Raw genomic sequence first — 23,788 nt, 5'->3', positions numbered from 1 at the left:
TTTTCATGCTATTTAAACAAAAGAAAAGAGGGTTCATTTCAGGACTTGGGCTCCCCTCCCTTCCTACCCCTCCCATTTGGGAAAAAAAATTAAATACATGCTTAAATTAAGAAGAATAGACAGGAACTTAAGCATATGCTGAAGAGCTTTCGAATCTAAAAGGCCTAGGTAAGGTAACGCTGATAAGGCTGTATTCAGCAGAATGCAACATTGAGGTCCTATTCAAGTCAAAAGTAACCACACAAGCCAGTATTTGGTTCTTGGTGTTGATAACAAAAGGAGTGATTTACCTGTAGGTAACGTGGAGTGGAATGAGTGTGCCGCTACAACATAACCAAAACTCCAGCTGTTGAAACAATAGTGAATGTTCCTGTTCCTTAAGAGAGTGTCATGCATGTCAAACCCTTCTCAGTCTTAATTACAAAACAAAAAATATGATCCCCTTACTGTATGTCTTTATTTATCCTCTCATCTGCTCTAGAGTTTTAATATCCAAATTTTAGTTAGAGACAGATGCCTAGTTTTTAGCACCCTGATGTAATGACTTGATACACTAGGTAAAGAGTGGGGGTGGAAAGGGGGAGAGGGAGAAGGAAAAAGCAGCCACATTGAGCACAACTTTCGAGCAAATGGGCTTGAATATTCATTAAACAACATTTAATTTAAACACCCAAACTCTAAAAGCAGCAACATATGGCCTATTTTATTTTACATAAACTGAATAGGAGGCTCTGCCATTAGTTTCTGCAGACATAATGTTCATTACAAATGAAGTATGCTTTCCTTAAGGGACCGCGCCACCATTTCTATATCAGTGCAGTGTGGTGATTCCCCCAAAGGGTTTAGTATACTTCACATGTGAAGTACTCTTGACAACCCTCTTCAAGATGTAAACAAAATTCCCATAAATCCTCATTGGGGAGGGTGAATTGGGGCAAATTAAACTCTCTAATAAGGAGGAAAACAAAGAGGGTGGATCTTGCTTCTCAGTGTTTTATCATAGTTTACAGAATTTATTCACTACACTATAGTCTGCTGTGTATTCCCCTCCACCCTCTCATTTCTTTGTGATTGGGCATATTTGCAGGAATAACTATGGCATGTGGTTCTACAGTCCTCTGCTGGTTAACTGAGTGCTTTGCATCAGGTCTTTGAGAATCTGATCTGCTTTCTTTTGAGCATCTCCACCAACAAGCAGGCAGTGCTTGCTGCTGCAGATTTTAAAGGTGGATTTGGCTAGAGAAGACATTGTTGGATGCTTTGCAAACTCTGAGGAGAGTACTTTATAGAATCTACTATTTGGTCCCCAAGGCAGCCGGTTAGAAGGCAAAACAAATAAGGAAAGAGGTTACAGGTATTGGTCCACAGAAATGAGCTAACATGAAAATGGGAAAGCAATGCTATAGTGATCATGTAACTGTGATTATCACCATGTATTAGCTGAAGAATAGATGTCAGAGAAACTGGGCTCTGTGGTTGGTACTGAGCAGGAAGGTACCTGCTGTAGCCTCCCCAAATTTCGATTTACAAATGGTGATGAGGACATCAGTGAAAAATTGCCATTGAACTGATTTCTTTAATTAAGAAACTCAGAAGAATTTGTTTTGTATCTTTACAGATAAATATGGATTGATGAAATATAGTAGCTTGACATTACCGGGATTCATCCACAGAACAGACAGTAGAAGCACAAGCATTCCTGTCAGCTTGTTTAAACCAATTCTGGGGGCCATATTCAAGAGAAAAAGCAGAGATCACCTACTTCTCAAACAATGGACTTTTGCCAATAGAGATGCCAATGACAGTAGCACTGATTGCCCACTATGAACAGAATTGAGCTACTAACTAAAGCATTTCAAATGGGCTGCATCTTTATTATTCACCTACAACTTACAGAAAAATCATTCACTAAAAGAATGGATCTAAGATAGGAGATAAAAAAGGTTACAAAACAGAAACCTAATAAATACAAGACCAACAGTAAAGGATATCAATGGAATGAAAGAAAGCAGCATCTTATAAAAGACAAGTGGTAGAAGTCAAGAGGGAACCAAATCCATACTTTATATACAGGAGTGGTGGGTTCTGCAAGCGTTGTGACTTGCCAGGACAAGCCTTACTGCAACAGAGCCAGGCTCTTTATCACTCAAGGCATTAACAAACAGTGCCTCTGTATACTGAGTGCAACCTCAGTGACAAAATACAGTAAAGTATGGGTGGTGGTTGTGGTTGTAATAGGAACAGCTAAAGAAATTTGGGTGCTAACTTGGGGCTATTGCTGCAGTGTTAACAACTTGCAAACCTGGGACAAGAACCCCATTGCAAAGCAGTAACTGAAATATCAGTTGCGCTCTGCAGGTGCAAAGTCTAGAGTTGCTGTGAGGTGGTCATCAAAAGCTAAATAAAAAGCCGTCTGTCCAAATAAAGCTAGTTAATACATAAATAAATAAATATCATCTACCTACTTACCTATCAATCAAACTTTCTCTGCAAGAGGTCATGGTCAAAAGGGCTGTCACAGGTAATTGTTTGCTTCGTCACCTCTAAACAAATCCTTTATGACACAAAGAAGTGAGTCACCCCCTAAACTACTTGTACCAGCACAGCAGTTATTCTTCTTAGAGGTAGCTGCAATGAACTGAGCTGGCAGCACTATTCAAGGTATCACTGAGGTATGAACTGACAATACAGGGGAGAGTTATTTACCAATACAGTTCAGTGCTGTATTTGTAGAGGCAATCATTCCAAAAGGCCACATATATATTTAACAACCTCAACCCTGGCACTTGATATGAGCGTTGGGACTAGCAGAACTTTAATAAGGATCTAAAGCCAAAAAAGGACTACTATAACTCCACAGAAATATACTTGTTTGAATGTTCCTCAAGGAAATGTGTAAAAATCTAAGGGTTAGAGAAGAAAAGGGTCAACTGAAGCTTGTTTGCAGTTAAGACTACCACACATGTCTTACGTGACCTTGGTCAAGTCAGTGAGCCAAGGATTTTCAAAATGACTTAGAAACCTGATGTTCATTGAATTGCAATCTATTTTATAGTTTTAAAATGCTCTCCTCTTAGCCTTTCTGTGCACTGTCTGTGAAATGGATATATAAAAAAAAAAAATTCTTACCTGTTACAAGGTGTTCAGATGCAATCATACAACCACAATAGAGATCATCAGCATATAGCTTTTCCAAATGGACACTGTTCTAATTGGTTCCATACAGCAGTGAGCACATTATTATGGCTTCAACAACAATCGGGTTGAACAATCTAATTCCACTGTAAGTTTCCCTTTTTATAGTGTTTATTTTCTTGCTTCTCATGTATTAGCATAGTGCCTCAGAGCTGTGGAAAACAAATACTAGCATGGAATATTCCATGCTGGACAAAACCTTCTTCTTTACGAGAGGAAATTTATTTAGCGTATGCAATTTCAACATATTGTTTCAGCCATCTTAAGGCAATGTCATCACCAGTGTGAAGAGCTTATAGGCCACGAGGTAGCATAGTAAATGGATGTGGGACATAGTCAACAATGTGGTATATTGAACTTGTCCACAAGGGCATTTGTTGTCATTGCAAAGGTCCTATTTGTATAAGTTCGAGACAGTGACTCGATAGGATTCGGAAACGGTTGAGAACTGCCCAATAATGGTTGAGAATTGCCCAATAATGGCATAGCTAGTTAAATCCTGGTTGCCTAACTATAGGGTCAGACAATGTTGTGAATGATTGGTGCTTATGCTGACCCTCCATGCCATGAAATGAGATGAAAGGAAAAGGAGAGGAAATGAAAAATGTGCTATAAATTTCTAGTTTTGAAGTAGATCAGTTTATGAGAGGGATTATATGAAATCGGTTGCCTGCAGAAGTAGGAAACTAGACTTGATTTAGGACAGCAGTGGGGAAAATACAGGCCAAAGGCCAGATGCAGCCCACCAGATGATTTCACATGGCCCGTGGGTGCCCACCAATTAATTGTACCCTGCCCAGCCCATGCGCTGCACTCCCATCCTCCACCCCCCCCCCCCACACCTTCTACACACTCCATCACATGGGGCTTCCCCAGTGGTGTGTGCCAGGAGCTGCAAGTGAGCCCTGTGCGAGAGGTAGGCCAACCTAGCTCTGCTTCTTGCTACCACACCCTACACCCTCCCTCACACCATACAAGCCCTACACACACCCACACCTCCCAGCATACCCTGTACCCAGAGATGACCCAAGCAGGATGCAGGACCCAGGGCAGTTCCAAAATGGCAATTCTCCTCCCCTCCCCCACCCCAGAGTACTTCTGGGAGCAAGGTGGGGGACTTTGTGAAGGACAGGGGTTAAGGGATGGAATTTCTGGTCCCAAGATGGTGACTGGGATGGAGTCCATGCCAAGGGGTGGGACTACCATTGCAGCCCTTGACAGCTCATCAAAACTCATTAAGTGGCCCTCCAGCCAAAATAATTGTTCACCCCTGACCTAGGAATTTGCTTTTAGTGCTATGTTCCTGTTTTTTGAAAAATGGTAGGTTTTTTTTGTTTTGGGGGTTTTTTTTAAGATTTTGAAGCCAAGCACAGATCAGCCTTTTTATCCAATATTCAGCCAGACAGCCAAGCCAAGATCTAATCAAGTGAAATAGGTAATTAGTGGTTTGAGCAACTGTACCTGCCCAAGATGATAACATTAGGACATCATGTTCCTAGTCTTTAAGAATACTGTTTTTCTTCTGCTATATAGACGTTCCCCACAAGCTACAGAGAAAACAATGATGGCAACTACCTAGAAAGCGTGGTCAAATTAACACACATACAGACACGCAGTCATTCCCTCCCCTCCCCTGCCATGTATTATAATATTAAGAAAAGATTGACTTTTATTAGTAAATGTTTAGGATTGGGAATCCAGAAAAAAGATGACAAAGCTGATATGAAAATACAGATCGCCTGAGCGAGGGACTAACAATAGAGTGATGGAGGTGATGAGGGGACCGCAACTAGGTTACAAAAGATACAATGTTAGCCAACTAAGCCTGGGGGAGGGAGGGGGTTCGTGACGCTAAGAAAGAAAGTAGATACACACAAACCTATTACAATGGTCTGCAATGGTGGGCCTCTTTGTCAGTGATGATTATGTCAGGTTGCATCTGGCTCTCGCAGCCTGGGACGGTGCGGTTCACGGAGATCTCCCCCGCCGCTCCCTCCCCCCCGGGATGGCGCTCACCAGTCGGTCCTGGACAGCATTGTGGCGGATTTGCCAGGCTCTGGCATGCGGCTTGCAGCTGCACAGCACATGGGGGAGAGTCTCTGCCGCATAGCTGCACCATCGGCACATCTTGTCCCAGTGGCCAAAGCGCACGGCCCCGTTCAGAAGCAGGCAGTCGAGGCGGGCACAGTGGAGGAAGCACCAGTCCACAAAGTGCATGAAGCTCCCGCTGGGCATGACTAAACTAGTGGAGACTTAAGAACTTTGAGTACCACGCTCTATTTGATATTACTATATTTACTTGAATAATCCACACCCCTCCCCCCACCTCCCTAAAACCGGATTAGCAACCCCGCACCCATCACATACTAATCTGGAATAGGCAGCAGCTTAGGTCTGGTTTCAGTCCCAAGTTTGGGATTGAAACTGGAGCTAAGCCACTACCTGCCCTGGGCCAGAATGGCTTGTCTGGTGGGGCAGGGGCTCACACCTAGGACTGTATGGGGGAAGACAGTGGGGGTGGGAAACCAGGGAAGATTTGGCTTGTAGCTTGGCGGGGCGGGGGTGGGGTGTGTGGAAAAAAAACAAACAAAAAAACATAACTTTACACTTGATCTGAGCCTTATTACATTGGCAGTTAAACCAATCAGCAAATGGTAGAGTAAGAACATGTACATCCATGTTTTACCTGCAGGCAACACTACGCAGGAGCCAGAATTTTCATAGTTTCTAGGGTTGGAAGGGACCCGAGCATTGAGTCCGACCCTGCCATGGCAGGAAAGAGTACTGGGGTCAAACAACCCCAGCAAGGTGTTTGTCTAACCTCCTCTTAAAGACCCCCAGGGTAGGAGCCAGCACCACTTCGCTTGAAAGTTGGTTCCAGATCCTAGTCTCCCTGACCGTGAAGTAGCGCCTCCTGATGTCTAGTCTGAATCTACTCTCTGCCAGCTTGTGACTGTTATTCCTGGTCACTCCTGGCAGTGCTTGGGGAAACAGGGACTTCCCCAGTTCCTGCTGATCCCCCCTGACTAGTTTGTAACAGGCCATCAGATCTCCCTTTAACCTTCTCTTGTGTAGGCTGAACAGGTTCAGGTCCCTTAGCCTCTCCTTGTAGGGTCTGCCCTGCTGCCCCCTGATCATGTGAGTAATAAGACTTGCTTCTTGTTATCTCACTCACCCCAGCTGGGACTTGAACCCAAATCTCCCACATGGTAGGCAGGAACGCTGCCACACAGCCACCACTAGAGCTAATAACAAGGAATATAGGGCCCAGGTATATGGAAGGAGAGAACACAATGACCCATTCCCACTGCCACAAAGATTTTTTCCCTGTTACTTCACTCACCCCAGATAGGGCATGAACTTGGGTCTCCCATGTGGTAAGCGGAAACTCTACCACACAGCCACCAGTATTGTCACCTATTGAACAGAGTTATATTATTGGCCATTATAGCCCATTATTGGATCAACAAAATGGTGCTTGGGCCCAACTCAAAGAGGATAACAAAAAATTGACAGAAAATGATAGCAAGGTGGGGGGTCCAATATAATTAAATCAGATAATCATGAAGGTCAGTAAAGTATGTCTCTCTCAGCCCAGGCCAGCTTAAAATCTAGGAAGCCTCAATAGATAACAAGCTGAATCTTAACCCAACAATCACAAGTATAAATGTTCCTCATCTGCCTCTAGTCAAGCACTGCATTTCCCCCCAGAATGTACAATATCTACCACATTAAGTCACAGATGTGAAAATTGTATTTCTGCCTTACTCACTACTTGACCCTACTTATGATCTCTGTGTGTATGAATAGCAATAACTGAAAGAAAGACTGTGTTTTCTTCTTATTATAGTACTTGTTGCCCATGGCCAACTCTTCGAAAAAATACAATTATCTTCCAGGGCTCAGGATGCCTTTTAGCCACTTGCATAGCTGTTTCATTAGCCACATCCCTTATGGAGAGTGAAGGCTAAAATTAAAAGGGAACTTATTGAATTCCAAATGAAGATAAAAATCCATGGGGAAATGTGAATTTCAGGCTCTTTTTCCTTTTAAAGACAAATGCAACTTCACGGCATTCTTGCAGCTTGAGCTTATTAGCTACTGAAACCCAATCTGGAATGGGTTTCAAGTTCAAAATCCAAGTATTCATTCTCTCTCTAATATGAACTGTAGACATCAACAGCTGTTATAGCATGAAGTTCTGTATTCCACCCCAATTCTAAAAGTCTATTAGTGCTCTTCAGACAAATACTGTACAGCTATTTAGAGAAATCCAGAATGAGCAGCAGAAGCAAATGTAAACTGGAGTGTCCGTTAGGTTTTGCTCATGAATTACTACAAAATTGTAAAGAAAGGGACTATGTTCCCCCTTGTCTCCCACTCAGGGTTGCTCCCCATGGCATACTTCCTCTTGCATTCTCACTTAAGGGCACCACTAAATTTGGCCTCCATTTTCTTCCCTCATTTCTGCCTTGATACTGTTTTCCATACTGCTTCCTAGGCAGACTGTAGTCCTGACTGACTAGAATCCTACCCTGCCTTCATTCAACAACCTTGGACATGTGTACATGAGACTTGCTGCAAAAGTTGCCTAACTAGCTCTGCAGTAAGCATCTCAGCATCTATGTGCAGTGCTATTAAGACAGGGTAAACTAGTTAACTCCAGTGAAGCTTAATAATTGTTAACAAAAGTACTGCCCTGCAGTTTGTTTGTTTTTTTTAAAGCACTGCAGCAACATGTGGGGTCTCCATGTCAGCTAGCTCTGCATTGGAGAACCCAAATGCCTCAGCAAACCCCTTTTCATGCAGCATGTTGAGCTGGGTAGGAACAGCACCAGGGTGGCAGGAAGACACCCCCCCAGACCTGCTGCCAGCCAGGGCTAGAGCCAACTTGGCATGCTGCAGTCCATGTGTAAACATGGCACCCAGCAGCAATAGACTCTGGCACATGCACCAGAATTTATTGCTGTGCATTAGTAGCACCCCTCAAGGCTGATTTTTCCCCACAAGACCCATAAATATTTAACCCCTTCTTACATGCCAAGAGAGCATGTATAAAGAAAGGAACTAGTTTCTGCATTTCCAGTTTTGCTCTACTTGTTGACTACAAGCTCACCAAGCAGAGACCACCCATACCTGTATCTTATCCCTGTTACATTAAATGGTGCTTGATTTATCCAATTTAGTCAGATTCAACCTTGAGGCTTCCTCATAGAAATAGCTTTCTAGGGGCTAGGAACTTTCCTTAGTTTCATTTTATTAGTAGTAAAAGTTGCATCCCTCCCCAAACTCCAAGATAAACATGCTTTTTGAAAAAAGTATTTATACTTTTCTAATACCTTCAAGGTCATGTCATTATGAGTCTGCTAAGTCCTCTTTTTGACAGAAGCCAGGGTTGGGCTTTAAAGTGGCAAAGAACACTCCAAAACGTTGACAATAGATTCAGGAAATAATATGTTGAGCATTCAACTAATCTCAAAATTTCAAACCACTTAATTTTGGGATGCTAAGTTCACCCAGCATCCCAAAATTAAGGCCAGTAGAAATTTCTAGCATGAGTATCCAAATAGCAAGCAAAAGGGATGTAGTTTGCAAATACAAAGTTAAAGTTGGTTTTTCCTTCCAGATGCTCAGTTGCCTATTAATTTACAAACACGGGATAAATTGTACTGGAATATCACAAACTCACTCAAGATATGATGGAGGAACATTGCTGAAGCTGAAGAAATTATGGAGGATGTGTATATATTCACAGTGTTCTGCTTTGGTAAAATTTTGAACTTTTTTTGGATTTCAGCTTTATTTGATAAATTCATCTCTAAATACATATAAAATTCAAAGTCTGCCAGCACAGTAAAACAGGCCGAGTAACACTCTGGAAATAAATTATCTATTGAACTATAGATACCTTTTTCTCCAAGTTTTGTTCTTTAGATAAGGCTGCAGTCAGAGGGGTTGGGCAACAGTTGCACCAGGACAAGGTTCTTAAACCACAAAAGCATGGTTTATCAAAAAACCTCTCTCACTAACAGTTAAAAATAAGATTCCAAAACAGGAAAAGTATGTACATATTTCATTGCAGATAAAAAACAAATACATAATACTGTTTATAACAAACAATAAATGCTGAAGTCATTTAATATTTTGTTTTTTGTGTTTTTCTCCTGAAATTTATAAACAGATGAAGTTATTTTTGTTTACTTTCGTTGTTTATTACCTTTAACCATCCAAAGAAAAAGAAAAAAAAAGCCCCTTTCATGTCTGTTTTAAGAGGAAGGCTTCAATAGCACACATTCAGGCATCTGTATTGCTGTGTGCACACTACCCCCTAGCGATTGTTTTGCTATATTTAATAACAAAGCTGCTTTCTGGTTAATAGTAGTAAACAGTATATACTGGGAGACTTAAAGGAGCCTGGCATCTTAGGAATAACATTTAAGACCCAATTCAAGGTCAAAATAAATCAGAGAGTCTTTTCAAGCAAGGTTCTTTGGGTGAATCTGATATTTTTTATTAGATCAACTTAAATAGTTGCGGGGGAGGGGGAATTGTAACAAGCTTTCAGGTTTAAAAAGCTTTTGTCAGACCAAAGAAGTCTCTGCATTTAGCATGTGCCCTTTCATCAGGGATTCCTCAGCTCTGATCTGCTTGCCTAGCATAAGATTAATTTGGATGGGGTGGCATTTAAAATTTGAGTTGGAAATAAATCTACTATGAAAGTATGGGAAAATAACCCATGAATCTCTCTGCAGTGCAGTTGCATCTAAAATACTGAATTCATACAAAAGCTTCACTGACATAAAAATGCAATTAAAAAAACAAAACAAAACCCCATACAACAGACATCTGAAGACCACTATCTTAGAATTCACAAGTGATGAGCTCATACCTATCCTTTAGGTGTTTTAAAGTATTGTATTTGTCTGTTATAGTCCTGTAGACTTCACTTAAAAAGCAAAAACCAAACCCACATGAGGTGGGAAACAAGCAACTAATATTCAGTACCTAGTTAAAACTACTGGAGACCTAAGAACTTTTGAGTACCACACTATTTGATATTACCATATTTACTTGAATAATCCACACCCCTCCCCCCACCACCCCAAAACAGGATTAACCATCCCACACTCATCACATACTAGTCTGGAATAGGCAGCAGCCAAGATCTGGTTTCAGTTCCAGGTTTGGGATTGAAGCTGGAGCTAAGCCACTGTCTGCCCTGGGCCAAAATGGCTCGTTTGGTGGGGCAGGGGCTCACACCTAGGACAGTATGGGGGAAGACAGTGGGGGTGGGAAACCAGGGAAGATTTGGCTTGTAGCTTGGCGGGGCGGGAGTGGGGTGTATGGAAAACAAACAAACAAACAAACAAGACTTCGTGGGGGGGGGGGGCAGCAGTGGAAAAACAGTGCAGGGGAATGAGGGAGTCTGGCACCTTGGACCTAGCATCCTTCCACCCAACCCACTTTTTGTGTCATATCAGTAGCAGGACAATTTAAAGTCCCCCTGGCAGTACTTGCTATTCTACATATCAGAGAAAAGGTGTCATCTTAAAATCAAAAGAAGTCATCTTGGATTGGGTGAATATGGTACAAGCAAGAACACTAACTTCAAGCCCCTCCTCACTGAGATTTCATCAAGCCCCAGGGCTTAGTCTTCATTTTGATGTTTGCAAGGTATTTGTCTTTCAAAAGACAGAAATGAGAACCCTATTTTTTTTTGGTACCTCAAGAAGTATAAATTTTACTCTAAGTATCTTCCTCAAACTATTTTTTTGATGTGCATATTTTACCCCAAGCATTAAGGATTGTCAAAATGTAGTTGGGTAGTGGATTATTCTGCTAGTCACTACAGACCATGGTCTTCCCTACATCATTATTTGTCATCACATTTACCAGAGTTTCAATTTACTCTTCTTGGGCAAGATGTGGAAGAGGTTACATTTAGAAATCTACATGGTCCACTATCAAAGCCAAATCAGTATAGTGGTAAGTGAAGTAGCCAGTTGTCAGAGTGCTCAAGTTTAACAGTTCTAAGCCTTATTTGATTTCTATGGGGTAAGTCAATTTACAGCATTTTACTGCACACAGATTGCCTGAATACTGTATACGAAGTTTTCTAGTGAGCTTCAAATGAGCAACTGTCACAGATATAAAAATGTAAAGCAGTTCAGTGGCCCTTGCATTCCATTTTACATAGTTAGGAAAAAACCAAAACAAAAAAAAGAAAAACGCAAGAACTTCAGTATGAAAACAAACACCAAGAGAAAGGTTCATACTAAAACATTTAGTTATAAAAACATTTTAATGCAGTACAAACACTGCAACAGATCTAAACAATTCTGCATCTCTCCATTTGCTTATGATATTGAATAGCAGATGTTGAACTCTATGAAAAACAAGAAAGAACTCTTCATTTTCTATGTAGTTTATTAAACAGGTTAGAGCCAGATCAACACCATCTCCACCTAGGTCTTCCCAGAATAATTTAGTCTCTCTGTAGGAAGAGAAAACAAAAGTCAGTCCCAAAAATTATCCAAGAAACAGGATATAGTCATTCACACTTTACACTGGGTAAGCGACAGAGAACCTATCCTCCATGTAAAAGTTAAGGTGCAGTTTATCAACATCATTATATACAGTTTAAGCTGTAACGTGTGCCAATGTAGAACACAGGAGATAGCATAATTATCCAGGGTATAAAGCATCACAAAGCAGTTCATGACACACACACAGTCAGAACACCAGACATTCAGCATAGTCAAACGCTTAAAAAACAAACAAACAAACAAAAACAAAAAAAGTTACCTGTAAGATCTATTTATCAGCTCACTGAAACAGGAAATGGAAAAAAAAAAAGTCAGTAATCCTTTAAATAATAGACTTGAGCAAAATTTTTCAGGTCATGATGCCCTATAAAGTCTGCATGGATTTGCATTTGCTAAATAAATAATAAAATCAGCTAGAATTTTGAGGACTCCTCATCCACTATAAAGGGCACTGCTGGGCTTCATGCTTGTTTTAAGTTGTGCTCTTAAAAAAAGAAAGAGGACTGTTTGCCTGGAAGCTTAAAGCCAACTACAAGCTTCTTAAGAAATCTGCAGCAATTAACAAGACTTTTGATCCTTTGGTTACCTATGAATTTTTACAAGGGAATTACTATGTCCCCCCCCCAGTTTCTCAAACTTTATGTTACCACAACCCCAAGTGCTGGATAGTGGCAGCAGGGGATGGGGAGCTCACATGGCAGCCGCCACCATCCACCACTCTGTGCCACTGCTGCCTCGCACTTCTGCAGTACCCCCTGGGAAGTCTGCAGCCTCCTTTTAAGCCGCTTACAACCCCCACCAGGGTTGCAACCCAGTTTGAGCAACGCTGACATACACAGTTGAGTACTGCCAGCAGCCTATTTGCACATGTAATTATAAAAATAAAACCCAGACATTTTTCAACACACAGAATTCTCTCTCAGATGCAAGCTTTGGGTGTAGTTGGATTTAAATTTAATTTTGGCAGAGACACAGGTATACACCTAAAGCAAAGGAGTACTCATGGAACATTGTTCCATGAATAGATGCTATTACCACTTTGGCTTAATAGAAAACATACTATACTAAGCTGACTGTTCATGAATAACTCTAGTTCTTCAGAAACTGTTCACCACCCACTTAGTTCAGTGCATTGCTGAAATAAAACACAAACAAGCAGATCAGCTGTTTATTGCAACTTTTGCTTTAAAAGGTCACTTTTCCAGTCAAATGAAGACACGGAAGTAGCCTTGCACAGTTAATTAGAAAAAGCTTTGCCCTTTGTAATAAAATCTAGAACACTTCAACTATATAACCCCGACCAGTTGACAAACTTTCACAAGGAACCTGCAGAGTGGCTGTAACATTTGTACAAAGCTAAAAACAATTTTATAATGAAGCCATTTTGTGTAGAGAGAGTGACAATAAGCAGCAGTAAGGAACACTGATGGAGGCACTATGCAACACAGCTTCTCTATATAGCCATAAACAGTGGCTAAGTGGTCCAGTAAGCAAAATGATCTTTGTACATGAAATTAAATTTGTTTACAAGCTTACCCTCTAACACACCCTCAGATTATGTGGGAAGCAAAGACTCAAAAAGAGAAGATTGTCCTAAACAAACTAACTATATCCATCACTGACCAACTATCAGCACATCTTAAGCTTTCATAGGCAACAATCCACTCCATCAGCCCAATTTGTTCAGAAAGGTCTGTCAGGCAGAAAGCACCGTGGAGTGCCACCTTGGAGAATAACATGAATACTAAACTTCTCTAGGTTCACCACAGCAACAGCAAGGATTCAATGTGCACCAGTTAAAAGAATAAATGCTGCTTGTATACACACACTTGTTGGAGTCTACACCAGCACAACTATAGGAAACAAAGGTCTAATATACAGATTCTTAGTGAATACAAGGCATTACAGTGGCAAAAAATAGAAAATCAACCTCTTGTTTACAGTTCAAGCAACTGATAGTACAATGAAATGGTTCAGACCACAAAATTAGGCAATTAGGGAAGGTAAAATTAAGGCACCTGAAATTATTTAAGCTCCAATAGAACACATTTTCAGGACTAATGAACCTCAATTCTTTTTGCATTAAAGAAAGCGATGGAACTTAGTTGAGTGTCAGGTATTAAATGGTAAGCAAAACTTAAATCCAAGGTAGTTTTTCTTAATGAACAGTATACCCTAGATTCATTTTTTTTGTAGGTGAGCAATCTGATTTGCCTCTTCCTACTCCCATCTATCCAAAAAAAAAAGAAAATCACCACACTTACTTATGCAACAAACCTTCTTCAAAGTTATTCTTTGAATCATAACCTCCCAAGTGTAAGCAGTTAATAATACTCCCAGACACCCATTTCAAACAGAAGTTTAAGTTCAGGCTTGAAAGGCTTTCTACAGGGATAAGAAAGTAGCAATAACCCAACTGGAAGCATCAAGTAAAGAGGCATCATCATGCATCATGTACTTTAGACAGAAGTCTCTCCTCCCATAGCGGGTACATAATAACAGCAGAGATTGGGATCAGGTCATTACATACCATAAATAACACCAAAAAGTTCTGTGCCTTTATTTTAATAAAAGCAATCCATGTAGATTTTCACTGTTCCAGGAAACAAGAGAAAAGTTTTCAAGCACTGCCACCAGTTAATTTAGAGTTTTTTAAAAACAACTTCAAATGGGATAAGAGTCAAGAGAATACTTGCTTCCCTTTCAAAATTACATTGCTTATAGTTAAGGCTTGGTCAGCTGTCAAAAATCCTTCCCTTGTACTGTGGTTTCCATCTCATTTACACTGAGATCTCAAAATGCAAGTAAAATACCCGCCTCATTTTTTAAAAATAAAATTAATAAATAACACAGCAATATCAAAAATATCCAAACATTAATAATGAAGAGTAAGAAATGATGCAAAAAACAGCTTAGCTTTAAAATGGAAGCATCGTATATGTAAATTGTTTTTAGTTAACTGCCTCCATTTATGGAAAATAAACTGTTTATATGATGAAGCTGTTAGCAATGGAACAAAAAAAGGTGGCTTCTGCTTAACTGCTGACAAGGCGTACACAACAGTACATTGTATTTTAGGATTTTACAGGATTAAAAAAAAAAAGAAAAAGTAAGTTAAGGATTATTTTGTGTCAGTATCCTATACTATTCCAGGTCCATCTCATATGCATGACACCACCTGAGTTTTCCTGAAAATACAGTATGCTCATAACAAAATGCAAGTTACACATGCATCTGCACTTTGGGTCCCTACTTCTGAACTCATGCCTCCAAAAAAGTGCATTTTAAAAAAGTCCTGACCTCTTCCACACTGGTTATTTTATTTCTACACAACAATTTAGCAGGTAGATCTCCAAAAGACTTGTATTTTTATGGTAAAGAGAGCCGAGATCTTACTTAGAGCAAAATTTAAACCAGTCTCCCTCAGGTTTCATGGAACAGTTTTGTACATGTAGCAGAATGCAGTACAATAAAGTGGCAAAAAGAGAGAGTTCAGAGCAAGAACAGAGGCATGCAAAGCAAGTGTTTCTATTAAAGGCATCTCCAGTGTTTAAGTGATACATAGCTCAGTCACCACATTCATGCTCATTCTCAGTACCTGCTAGACACTTCATTTCTGATGAAGAATTCCAAGAAAGTAGGAAAGAAAAAGGTGAAAGTAAAGGTTACTAGGATTCAAGAGGTATTAGATCATTTAAGACATGAGCAACTACAAAGCTGTTAAATTCGAACACTTGCACCCACAGTATTATGCAGTACTGAAGAATTGTTGATCTTTTTTGGACCTCCAAAAAAAAAAAAAAAAAAAAAAAAAAAAAAATCCCTTAACCATGGCATTTTTTATTTATATATATAAAAAATCTAAGGAAGAACAGTTTCTTTGTTCCTGAGATTGTCTCAGCCCCTTTCCATCTGAGGAGTTAACCCTATTCTTGTTGAACTGTACTATCACTTCTTTCACTCAACAGCATGGAAACATCTTGCCTTCCTTCAGCATTCACTTTTAGAGTGCACTACACTGTGGCACCCCAACTCCAAGCTTAGAATTCCAAATTCCAAAAAGCTACATTTTTGACCATTCAGGTGTAAAGAACAAGTCTAAAGTTGAAAAGAACAAAGGTTATCCTCTAGTTAACCAAGAATTTCAGTGATGCAAAATGACACCTCAGTTACTCTGGATTGCAGCAAAACAAAACAATTTTAAAATTTCAAAATCCATAGAATGAGAAACTGAAGCAAAACTGAACATGCTGTCAGTTAAAACTTCACTTCATACTAGATAAGGAGCAGTCAAAGGTGAGCAAACTACACTACTGCAGAGCTAAAAACTATACAGCACCATGTCTATTACCTTCTATTATCCAGTAGAAAAAGGTAAAAGATAAAAGGAAAAAAAAAAAAAAAAAAGGAGATTACTTAGACAAAAGAGACTTCAAACAAATTTTAAAGCCACTATCTAGTCTCTGGTCCCTGGAAAAAACTTTCATCCTACCTTCTTGCCAGCACCAACATTTGCTTTGGCCGTGCCCCTGACTTTCTTCATTCTGTTTTTACGCTCCTTTCGCTGTTTCCTGGAAGTCTTCTTCTTTTCATACAAGCCATGCTAGTAAAAGAATTAATAAAAATTATTTAAGTATACTTAATATCAAGTACTTTTAGTGCTATTTATAAATTTCTGGATCTGTAATATTTATAACAATATTACTTAGAACTTACAAAATTTAACTTTAACTTCCCTATTAAAAAATTGCTACCTGAAATGAAAACTCCAGGGATTAAAGGAAAAAAAGTTCTGGCTTTGAGCCAAACTACTCAAGTCAAATGCATATTCTTGTGGCCCTAATAATAGACCAAAATGATCAGTTATTACTAAAATGTACTGCTCAGTGACAGGACATTAAGACCTTTGTACACCCTGTACTTGTAATTTTACTGTTGACAGAATGTTAAAAGACCCACATAACTTAAGTCTTGCATTATAATTGCACACGATCTGTTTAACATCAAGAGCAAGTGTCACAGCACTATGCATTCTAATAAAAAAGGGAAACCTACCCTGGCCAATCTGTGCTTTGGCTCATTCTTCTTTGCATAGTCCAGGGAATCATATATCATGCCAAAGCCTGTTGTCTTGCCACCACCAAAATGTGTTCTGAAGCCAAAGACAAATATTACATCTGGGGTTGTCTTATACATTTTTGCCAGTTTCTCCCTGATTTCTGTTTTGGGGACAGTAGCCTTCCCAGGATGAAGAACATCAATAACCTAAGGAAAAATTGTATTAAGTAGTATTCAGATACTGAAAACATCACAAACTTATCTTACCCAGTACAATCTTGTCAGATTTTAGAGAAGAATCATTGTATTTGATGTACCACAGCTGGAAGCCAAAAGTTTTAATGAAGATGAGAAGCCTTTCTGAAAAAGCTCAACAGAAAAGCTCTTGATTGAAATTGGATAGAACAACATTTTTATTCATTGAAGAGAATGGCTTAAAGGGACCTCAAGAGGTCATCTAGTCCAAATACCTGCTCAAGGTAGGGTCATCTCCATTTAAAACAGGGGTAGCCAACATGTGGCAGGGGAAACATGTAGCATGTGGCAGATCATGGAGGGGAGAAGCAGCAGAGTCAAATATATGGCAGGAAACAGGTGAACAGAAGAGTGGGCAGTGGATGGGAACTGGAGTGTTACTTGAAGTGAGTGCAGGACTCATCTGTAGCCATGCCTGCCAAAAAGTTTGGCCCCCACTTATCTAAGCCACCCTGAACAGTGTGTAATATATTCCTAAAAACTCCAGGAACAGCCCTCAGACATAACCATGAGGCACAATGCCCAAAACATTAAATACAGCCTTTAACTTGCCACAGAAAAAGGAGAGATTAAGGGCACTGTCAGTGTCCTGTTCATGAGAGAACAAGTAGTTTGTTGAAACTATACTCAAGAGATCCAATTGTACCACTAAATGGATATAACCTTAAAACTGTCTAATGGAAGCCTTCTGTTTAAAAATAAGATACCACCAACTTTAACTGAGGCAGAACCCAATTCATTTCAACTTTGGATACATCCATTAATAAAGGTATTTTAATACCATGCAGAAATCTGTTCCTGACAAGTTAATTGATCTTATTATGGTCAAGAGTTTGTGAACTTTCAGGAGCAATTACCTTCCTGGCTAGTATACAAGCACCTAGATCAAGTTTACCAGTATTCCTGAAGAAATGGCCGAGTGGACAAATACTTAAGTAGGTAGCAAAGTGCCATTCATCTTCTTGAGCCCCCTTACCAAGATATTCAAACTCAAGCATCATCTACTCCAGTGAGAACCAATGAGTGTCCTTTCCTTCCCCAAGCCCTCACAGAAACACCACTCCATGTTTTCTTTCCATATCACTTGTAGCACCTGCCCACCTCAAAGTACAAAGGATTAGGTGTCTCCTTAAGGGAAATGTGTATACGCCTGCGCTTAGGGCTGACTGGTCTTTAAGATGCTCTTTTTAATAACAACATATTGCTAAGAATCAAGATAAAAACTTTTCAAGATTAATGCTGCAGCAAGTAAGAAGAAAGCTACTCCACATGTTAGCCAAGAAGATTGATAATCTTATCCCTAGCTTTCCTGCCTTCAGCCATCCTAAAAGGTGACAACTTTTCAGCAGAGAAGAAGTCAATGATGGCAATCACAAAATAAGTAATTCAGCATTTTAAAACAGATGAAGGCAGCATATCCTTACCATCTGCTTACGCTGAAGCAGTCTGTTCGTCATGAACTTCCTGGTTCTGATGGTCACTGTGTCGTTCTATGTAAGTGCAAAACACACACACATTAATGCACATTAGCTTACAGGTCATATGAAGCAGCCTTAACATGCTTAAGAGTTCATATGCCACTTTGAATAAATTTGAGAGCCAAGCTGCAAAAGCTACAAGTTGGTCCTGCAGTCACAGCCAGACAAAGCAACACTCCCCCTTACCCACCCCAGTCAATAGGAAAGAAAAAGAGCCCCGACTTTTTTGCATAGCTGCAGCACTGGAAACAAGCTTGACCCCTACCCTGGGAAGCCAATGCCCAAGCGAGATTTGCTAGAGGCAGCTTAGAGACTCATTTGCTTCTAAACCACGTAAGTCGCTGGGGATTGAAGCCCGCCCCCCCCAACCCCGGCCAGGCGCAGCCACGGCCTGCACTGCTCGGGCTCCCGGCCAAAGGAGCGAGCGGCCAGCCCGAGCGGGGCGGCTGGAGCCGCAGAACGCGCCGCACAGCGCGGGCTCCCGGCCCGACCCAGGGAAGCCACCCGGGGAACTGCAGTGCGAGCTGGGCTGGGCCCGGGACGCAGCGCGTCGGGCAGCGGGGCCCGGGCTCCCCAATGCCGGTGCAGGCGGCACCGGAGGGCGAGCGCGGGGCCGATGCGCAAGCGGAGCCGCTGGGTTGGGCGGGATGGCGCCGGCCCGGGGCGGATGGAGCTGCGGCCTCGCGAGCGCTCACCATAGCAGCGGTCTGCACTCCTGGCAGTCGAGAAAGAAGGAAAGGTTGCAGCGCAGCCAATCATAAGCCGGCGCGTGGGGCTTTGCGGGGCCGGGGCTTCGCCCGGGGTGTCTACTATACTGCCTGAGTGAAAGCGCCGCAGGGAGGCGACCGTGTTAGTGCCTGACTGAAAATACTGGGGCTGGAGCAGAGCGGGAGGTGGGGGTGCCGTTGGTGTTTGCACTGCCCATGGTGTGAGGGAGGTGGGGGTCCGCTTCGTGTTTGTCTCTATAACTGGCCTGTCCCACTTGTCGTGAGGCTTCTCATTTCCCTCTAGGCAACATCATGCTCACCAGCGGGGAGAAGCCGAAGCAGTGCAGGGTGCACAAGCCGAGGCTGGGGAGCAGTGGGAGCTGTGCTCAGGCCCCGCGTGAAGGGGCTGCTCCTCAAATCTCTAGTTCTTGGCTTGGGCCTGGAAGCAGGATGCCTGCTTAAGGTTTTGGAAACATCTGAAGCCCCAGGTGGGGGTGGAGGATGTTTGTGGGTGGTAGGGCCACTTATGGGTCTGGACTGACTGTTGGATTTGGAATTTGTTTTGGCTCTTTTGGCTTCAAACACAGAACATTAAAAAATAAAATAGAAAAATCTCTTCTTCCTGGGCACATTAAGATTTTACTTCAAAAGACACCCACAGTTTCAATAGGTGGGCAGGTCTGGTCCCCAGGCCTCCAGGAGGGTGTTGTGGAATTAGACAAGGGCAGCCAAAATGAACAGCAATTGCCAGGCAGACCAGAAAAGACTAACAGGGCTCTTCAGCAAGGGAGGGAGGGGGCTGAGGAGGTCTCTGAAATCCAGAAGGGTCTGCACCAAGGGAATAGGGAACTGCTGGTCCCCACATCCCAGAGCACTAGAACTGGGGGCACCCACTGACAGGAGCAGGTGGCAGGTTTAAAACTAACAGGAGCAAGTACTTTTATTTTGCAACATACACTTGACTGATGGGATTCGTTGCTATGGGACGGGGCGGAGGCAGGGATCACATCCAGGTTCAGAAAGGGACTGCATCGATTCCCATGTGAAATCTGTTAGTGGCTATGGAGTGGATGCACGATGGATGCAGGGAGGGTACCAAGTCAGGGACATATCTGGTTCAGATCACTCCCTCTATAGCAGCATTTCTCAATCTGTGGGTTGCGAATACATATGACAGGATTGTGAAGAAACTTAAAAAATGGATCAACAAACTTTAAAAACATATTCTTTGGTAAAGGAGAAAACTGGGAAACGATGGCTTTTCTCTCACAGGCTAGCTATTGGGGTTTACAGATAGGTCCTGGTACAAATACAGTTGAGAACCGCTGCAATATAGCATCCACTTCTGCCACTGTCCCAGATGGGCTACTGGGCTAGATGGGCAGCTGGTCTGCCCCCAAATGGCAGGCGGGCTGGTAAAGACATGGGCTGCATTTCCCTGTCTACAGTCGTGTGTTCCCTGGACCAATTCCAACAGGCATGGCCACCGAGGAAGTGTGCTTCTGGCTCAAAACCTTGTACTCTGTATAGATATAGGTATACGGAGATACAGAAGTATAGATGTAGATGCCCAAACATCTCTCGTTTTGGGTGAATCTATAAAGTGCAAATCCGCCCCCGCCCCCGCCCCCACCCAGCAGCGGCCGCGGTGCCTGGCGCTGAGGGCAGAAGGGGTGCTCCCTGCTGGCAGGCTGACTCGAGCGCGCTGCCCGGACGCTACCCCGGCCCGAGGCCCCGCCGCACCTCCAGCACAAGCCGGGCTGGCCCGCGGGAGCGGGGCTCCGGCCTGCGCGCGTTGCCCGTCGCGGCCGGCAGGTGTCGCCGCGGCGGGAGCCGGCAGTGCTGCCTCTGGGCTCCTTCTTCAGCTGCCGCTCTGCACTTGTCGGAGGCGGAAGAGGTGGGGTTGGGACTGGCTGCAGTGCGGCGTGGGTGGGGCTGTGCTCCGTGTTCTTCTCTAATACCACTCGGTCCGGTCTCGCCTCGCTTCCTTGCCTCCCGCCACCATGGTGAAGGAGCAGTTCAGGGAGACGGATGTGGCCAAGAAGATGTGAGTGACCCACAGCGGGGTGTGTGTGTGTCGTGTCCCACGCGCGTCCCTGCCCCAGCGTGGCGGTACCAGGGACACGTCTGGTTGCCCAGGGGTTCCTTCCTATCCCTGCGGGTGGAAGAGCTGGGCGATTTGGTCCCTGGCACTTCACTGCAGAGCCCCCGTGCCCGAGCGCTGCAGATCTGGTCTCTCAGTGACCAGCCAGGGTGTCCTTGCACTTCTGGCAGCCTCTTTGGGATTTGAGCCCTGCCCAGGGCAACTGCAGGCAGGGAAAGCCACTGTTGGGCACCTGTTTGTAGCCTGTGCTTCTAGGCCACCCGCTTGGAGAACCCAAGGCTGGGCTTTAGTTTTTTGACTTGGCAAACATCAAAAAGCTCATTCACAGATGGTGTCTGGTATTGCGGGGGTGGAGCTTGCTGTGCCCACGTTGTTGCTGTGGCTGCCTCTGCCCGACTGCTCTAAAATTAAGGTTTGTGACGACTTCTCGCATTTTAGAAGCCACATCTGCTTTGGGATGAAGTCTCCTGAGGAGATGCGCCAGCAGGCCCACATCCAAGTGGTTAGCAAGAACTTGTACAGCCAGGACAACCACCATGCCCCGCTGCAGTATGGGGTTCTGGACCACCGCATGGTAAGAACTTCTGATGCTTGTTTGCTTCTACCTAGCACCTGTTGTTGAATAACTTATGCACCATGTTGAAATGGAAACTGAACTTTGCTGCACAGCCACAGAGCAGGTGTCCTATGCAAGCATCTCTTTATGCTGCTGGTGCAGGAGGGAGCTAATTCTACCTCCTCGGCTTCTCTGAGTTAGTGACTTGCTGAGGCCCTTCATGTTGTAAACACTTCGTCCCTTAAAAATTGATGCATGCTATCAACTTGATGGACATTGAATAGCTTAGGGGTAGGAAACATTTTTTGGCCGGAGTGCTGAAGAAATCCACAATGTCTACCTTGGAAGGTGCCAGGGTGCTGGCATGCCAGAAAAACAAAACAAGGGCAGGAGGTACATGGAAGGATGCCCTGCTTGTGCTCTGTGGCTCAGCAGCTACCCAGAACCTGGGCCAGGTGCTGCCTCCATGGCCGCCTCCCGGCCCTAAACTCCCAGGAGGCAGCAAGTGCCGGTGATACTCCCTTCTGTGCTGCCCTCACCACTGCTTCTGCAGGGCAGCTTTGGAACCTGGCACAGTAGCTGCCTGCTGCTCTTAGCTCCCCACTGCCTTGGCCACACTTCCACTGTAGGCAGGGGCAGCAGTGAGGGGCACCACCCTATGTGCTGCCCGCGCTGCTCCTGTGCACACAGGGGAAGTGTGACCTGGAAGTACGGAACTTGCAGCAGCAGGCAGCTTCCCTGTGTGACCCCTCTGTGCACTGCTTCTCTGGGTCACATGCTGTACTCCAGAGGATGCAGGGGAGGGCAGCAGGGCCAGGAGCTCAGGCCCCGGCCCCGGCCCTGGGAAGGCAGCAGGTGCCAGCACGGTGCCATTTGGGGTCAGAGCTGGGGCAGGGAGGCAGCAGCTGTTTGCAGCTTCCCAGCTGCAGCTGGCCCCAGCTCTGGGTAGCTGGTGATAGCCACAGAGCTCAGGCTGCTCCCAGCAGGGCTCCCAGCTGTCAGCAGCTACCCAGAGCCGGGGCCGGCTGCAGCCAGGAGGCTGCAGACAGCTGCTGCCTCATCTCCCCAGCCCCAACGCATGCCAAGGAAAATGGCCCTGCATGCTGTGCTCCACATGTGTGCCAGGGGTTGCTGGCTTAGGCAAACATCTCATGCCATGTCACTGCTATAGCTTTTCAAGCTGAAAAAGGCATAGGTGTAATACTCCTTATGTGCAGTTTGGTCATCAGGGGAGTTGTATAGGAGTGCTTCCTATTCCTGCTGACTGGAGAGTTCTTCAGAGTCAAAATAACTTCCCAGAGGTCTTTCAAATGGTAGCTGTCATGTTTTGTCCCCCTAGTTTAGCCACAACTAAAAAGTTCCTGTATGCTTTTTCCGAAGGGTACCAGTGAAAAGGACCGTCCATGTGAAACGTGTGGGAAGAATCTTGCTGACTGTTTGGGGCATTATGGCTACATTGACTTGGAACTGCCATGTTTCCATGTTGGCTACTTTAAAGCTGTGATAGGTATCTTACAGGTAAAAATAGTCCTGTTGGTTCTGAGGGCAGTGACTGTGATCATGACAACTTTAGAGAAAGGGAGAAGATGAGAATTACTTTTCATTTGGTTTATTTGATGAAAGATTACGAAATATTTGGTGGTAGTGTATGCCAGCTATTTTCTTCAGTGTTTATTGTATTACGTATTGAAAACATTAACCTATTAAAACAGAAGGCTTTGTTTTCCTAACAGAAAGCTTATGATGCATGTGGAATCTGCCTATTTGACTTAATCCTTCATCCTTTTGAGACAGTCAGATTAAATTGCATGGTACAAAGTTTTTTGTGTGGGGCCAGTAAACCTAAGACGCATCTGATTTGCACTGATATTCTTGCTCTTAAGTAGTTT

At 43.3% G+C, this 23,788-nt stretch overlaps 2 protein-coding genes across 4 annotated transcripts in view; one reads left to right on the top strand and one right to left on the bottom strand.

The window, feature by feature from the left end:
* Window positions 1-11,478: 11,478 nt before the first annotated feature.
* Window positions 11,479-19,338, bottom strand: RPS24 (ribosomal protein S24). Of its 2 annotated transcripts, XM_090057173.1 has the most exons (7): window positions 19,228-19,338; window positions 18,479-18,544; window positions 16,797-17,006; window positions 16,234-16,344; window positions 15,340-15,357; window positions 12,001-12,024; window positions 11,479-11,689 (listed from the first exon to the last, which is right to left on the bottom strand). In XM_090057173.1, exons 1-5 carry the CDS (start codon window positions 19,228-19,230, stop codon window positions 15,352-15,354), a joined length of 396 nt encoding a protein of 131 aa, XP_089913299.1. In that variant the 5' UTR covers window positions 19,231-19,338; the 3' UTR covers window positions 11,479-11,689; window positions 12,001-12,024; window positions 15,340-15,351. The 2 variants fall into 2 exon arrangements, with proteins under 2 accessions (XP_089913299.1, XP_089913300.1); XM_090057174.1 differs by lacking the exon at window positions 15,340-15,357 and having other exon boundaries at window positions 19,228-19,334.
* Window positions 19,339-21,148: 1,810 nt separating this feature from the next.
* Window positions 21,149-23,788, top strand: part of POLR3A (RNA polymerase III subunit A) — a 57,511-nt gene continuing 54,871 nt past the window's right edge. The window contains exons 1-3 of one of the 2 annotated variants that reach the window (XM_090057341.1): window positions 21,149-21,286; window positions 21,782-21,917; window positions 23,280-23,417. In XM_090057341.1, coding sequence (XP_089913467.1) covers window positions 21,243-21,286; window positions 21,782-21,917; window positions 23,280-23,417 — 318 coding nt within the window. In that variant the 5' untranslated portion in view covers window positions 21,149-21,242. Of the gene's footprint in view, window positions 21,306-21,781; window positions 21,918-23,279; window positions 23,418-23,788 lie in introns of both variants that reach the window. The other variant, XM_090057342.1, reaches the window with a different exon arrangement.

The sequence above is a fragment of the Crocodylus siamensis genome, chromosome 7 (genome assembly GCF_052110815.1).
Source record: "Crocodylus siamensis isolate JL-2025a chromosome 7, ASM5211081v1, whole genome shotgun sequence".
Classification (NCBI taxonomy): Eukaryota; Metazoa; Chordata; order Crocodylia; family Crocodylidae; genus Crocodylus; species Crocodylus siamensis.
The sequence above is the reverse complement of the archived record's forward strand: the minus strand, read 5'-3'. Positions and strand labels throughout refer to the sequence as shown.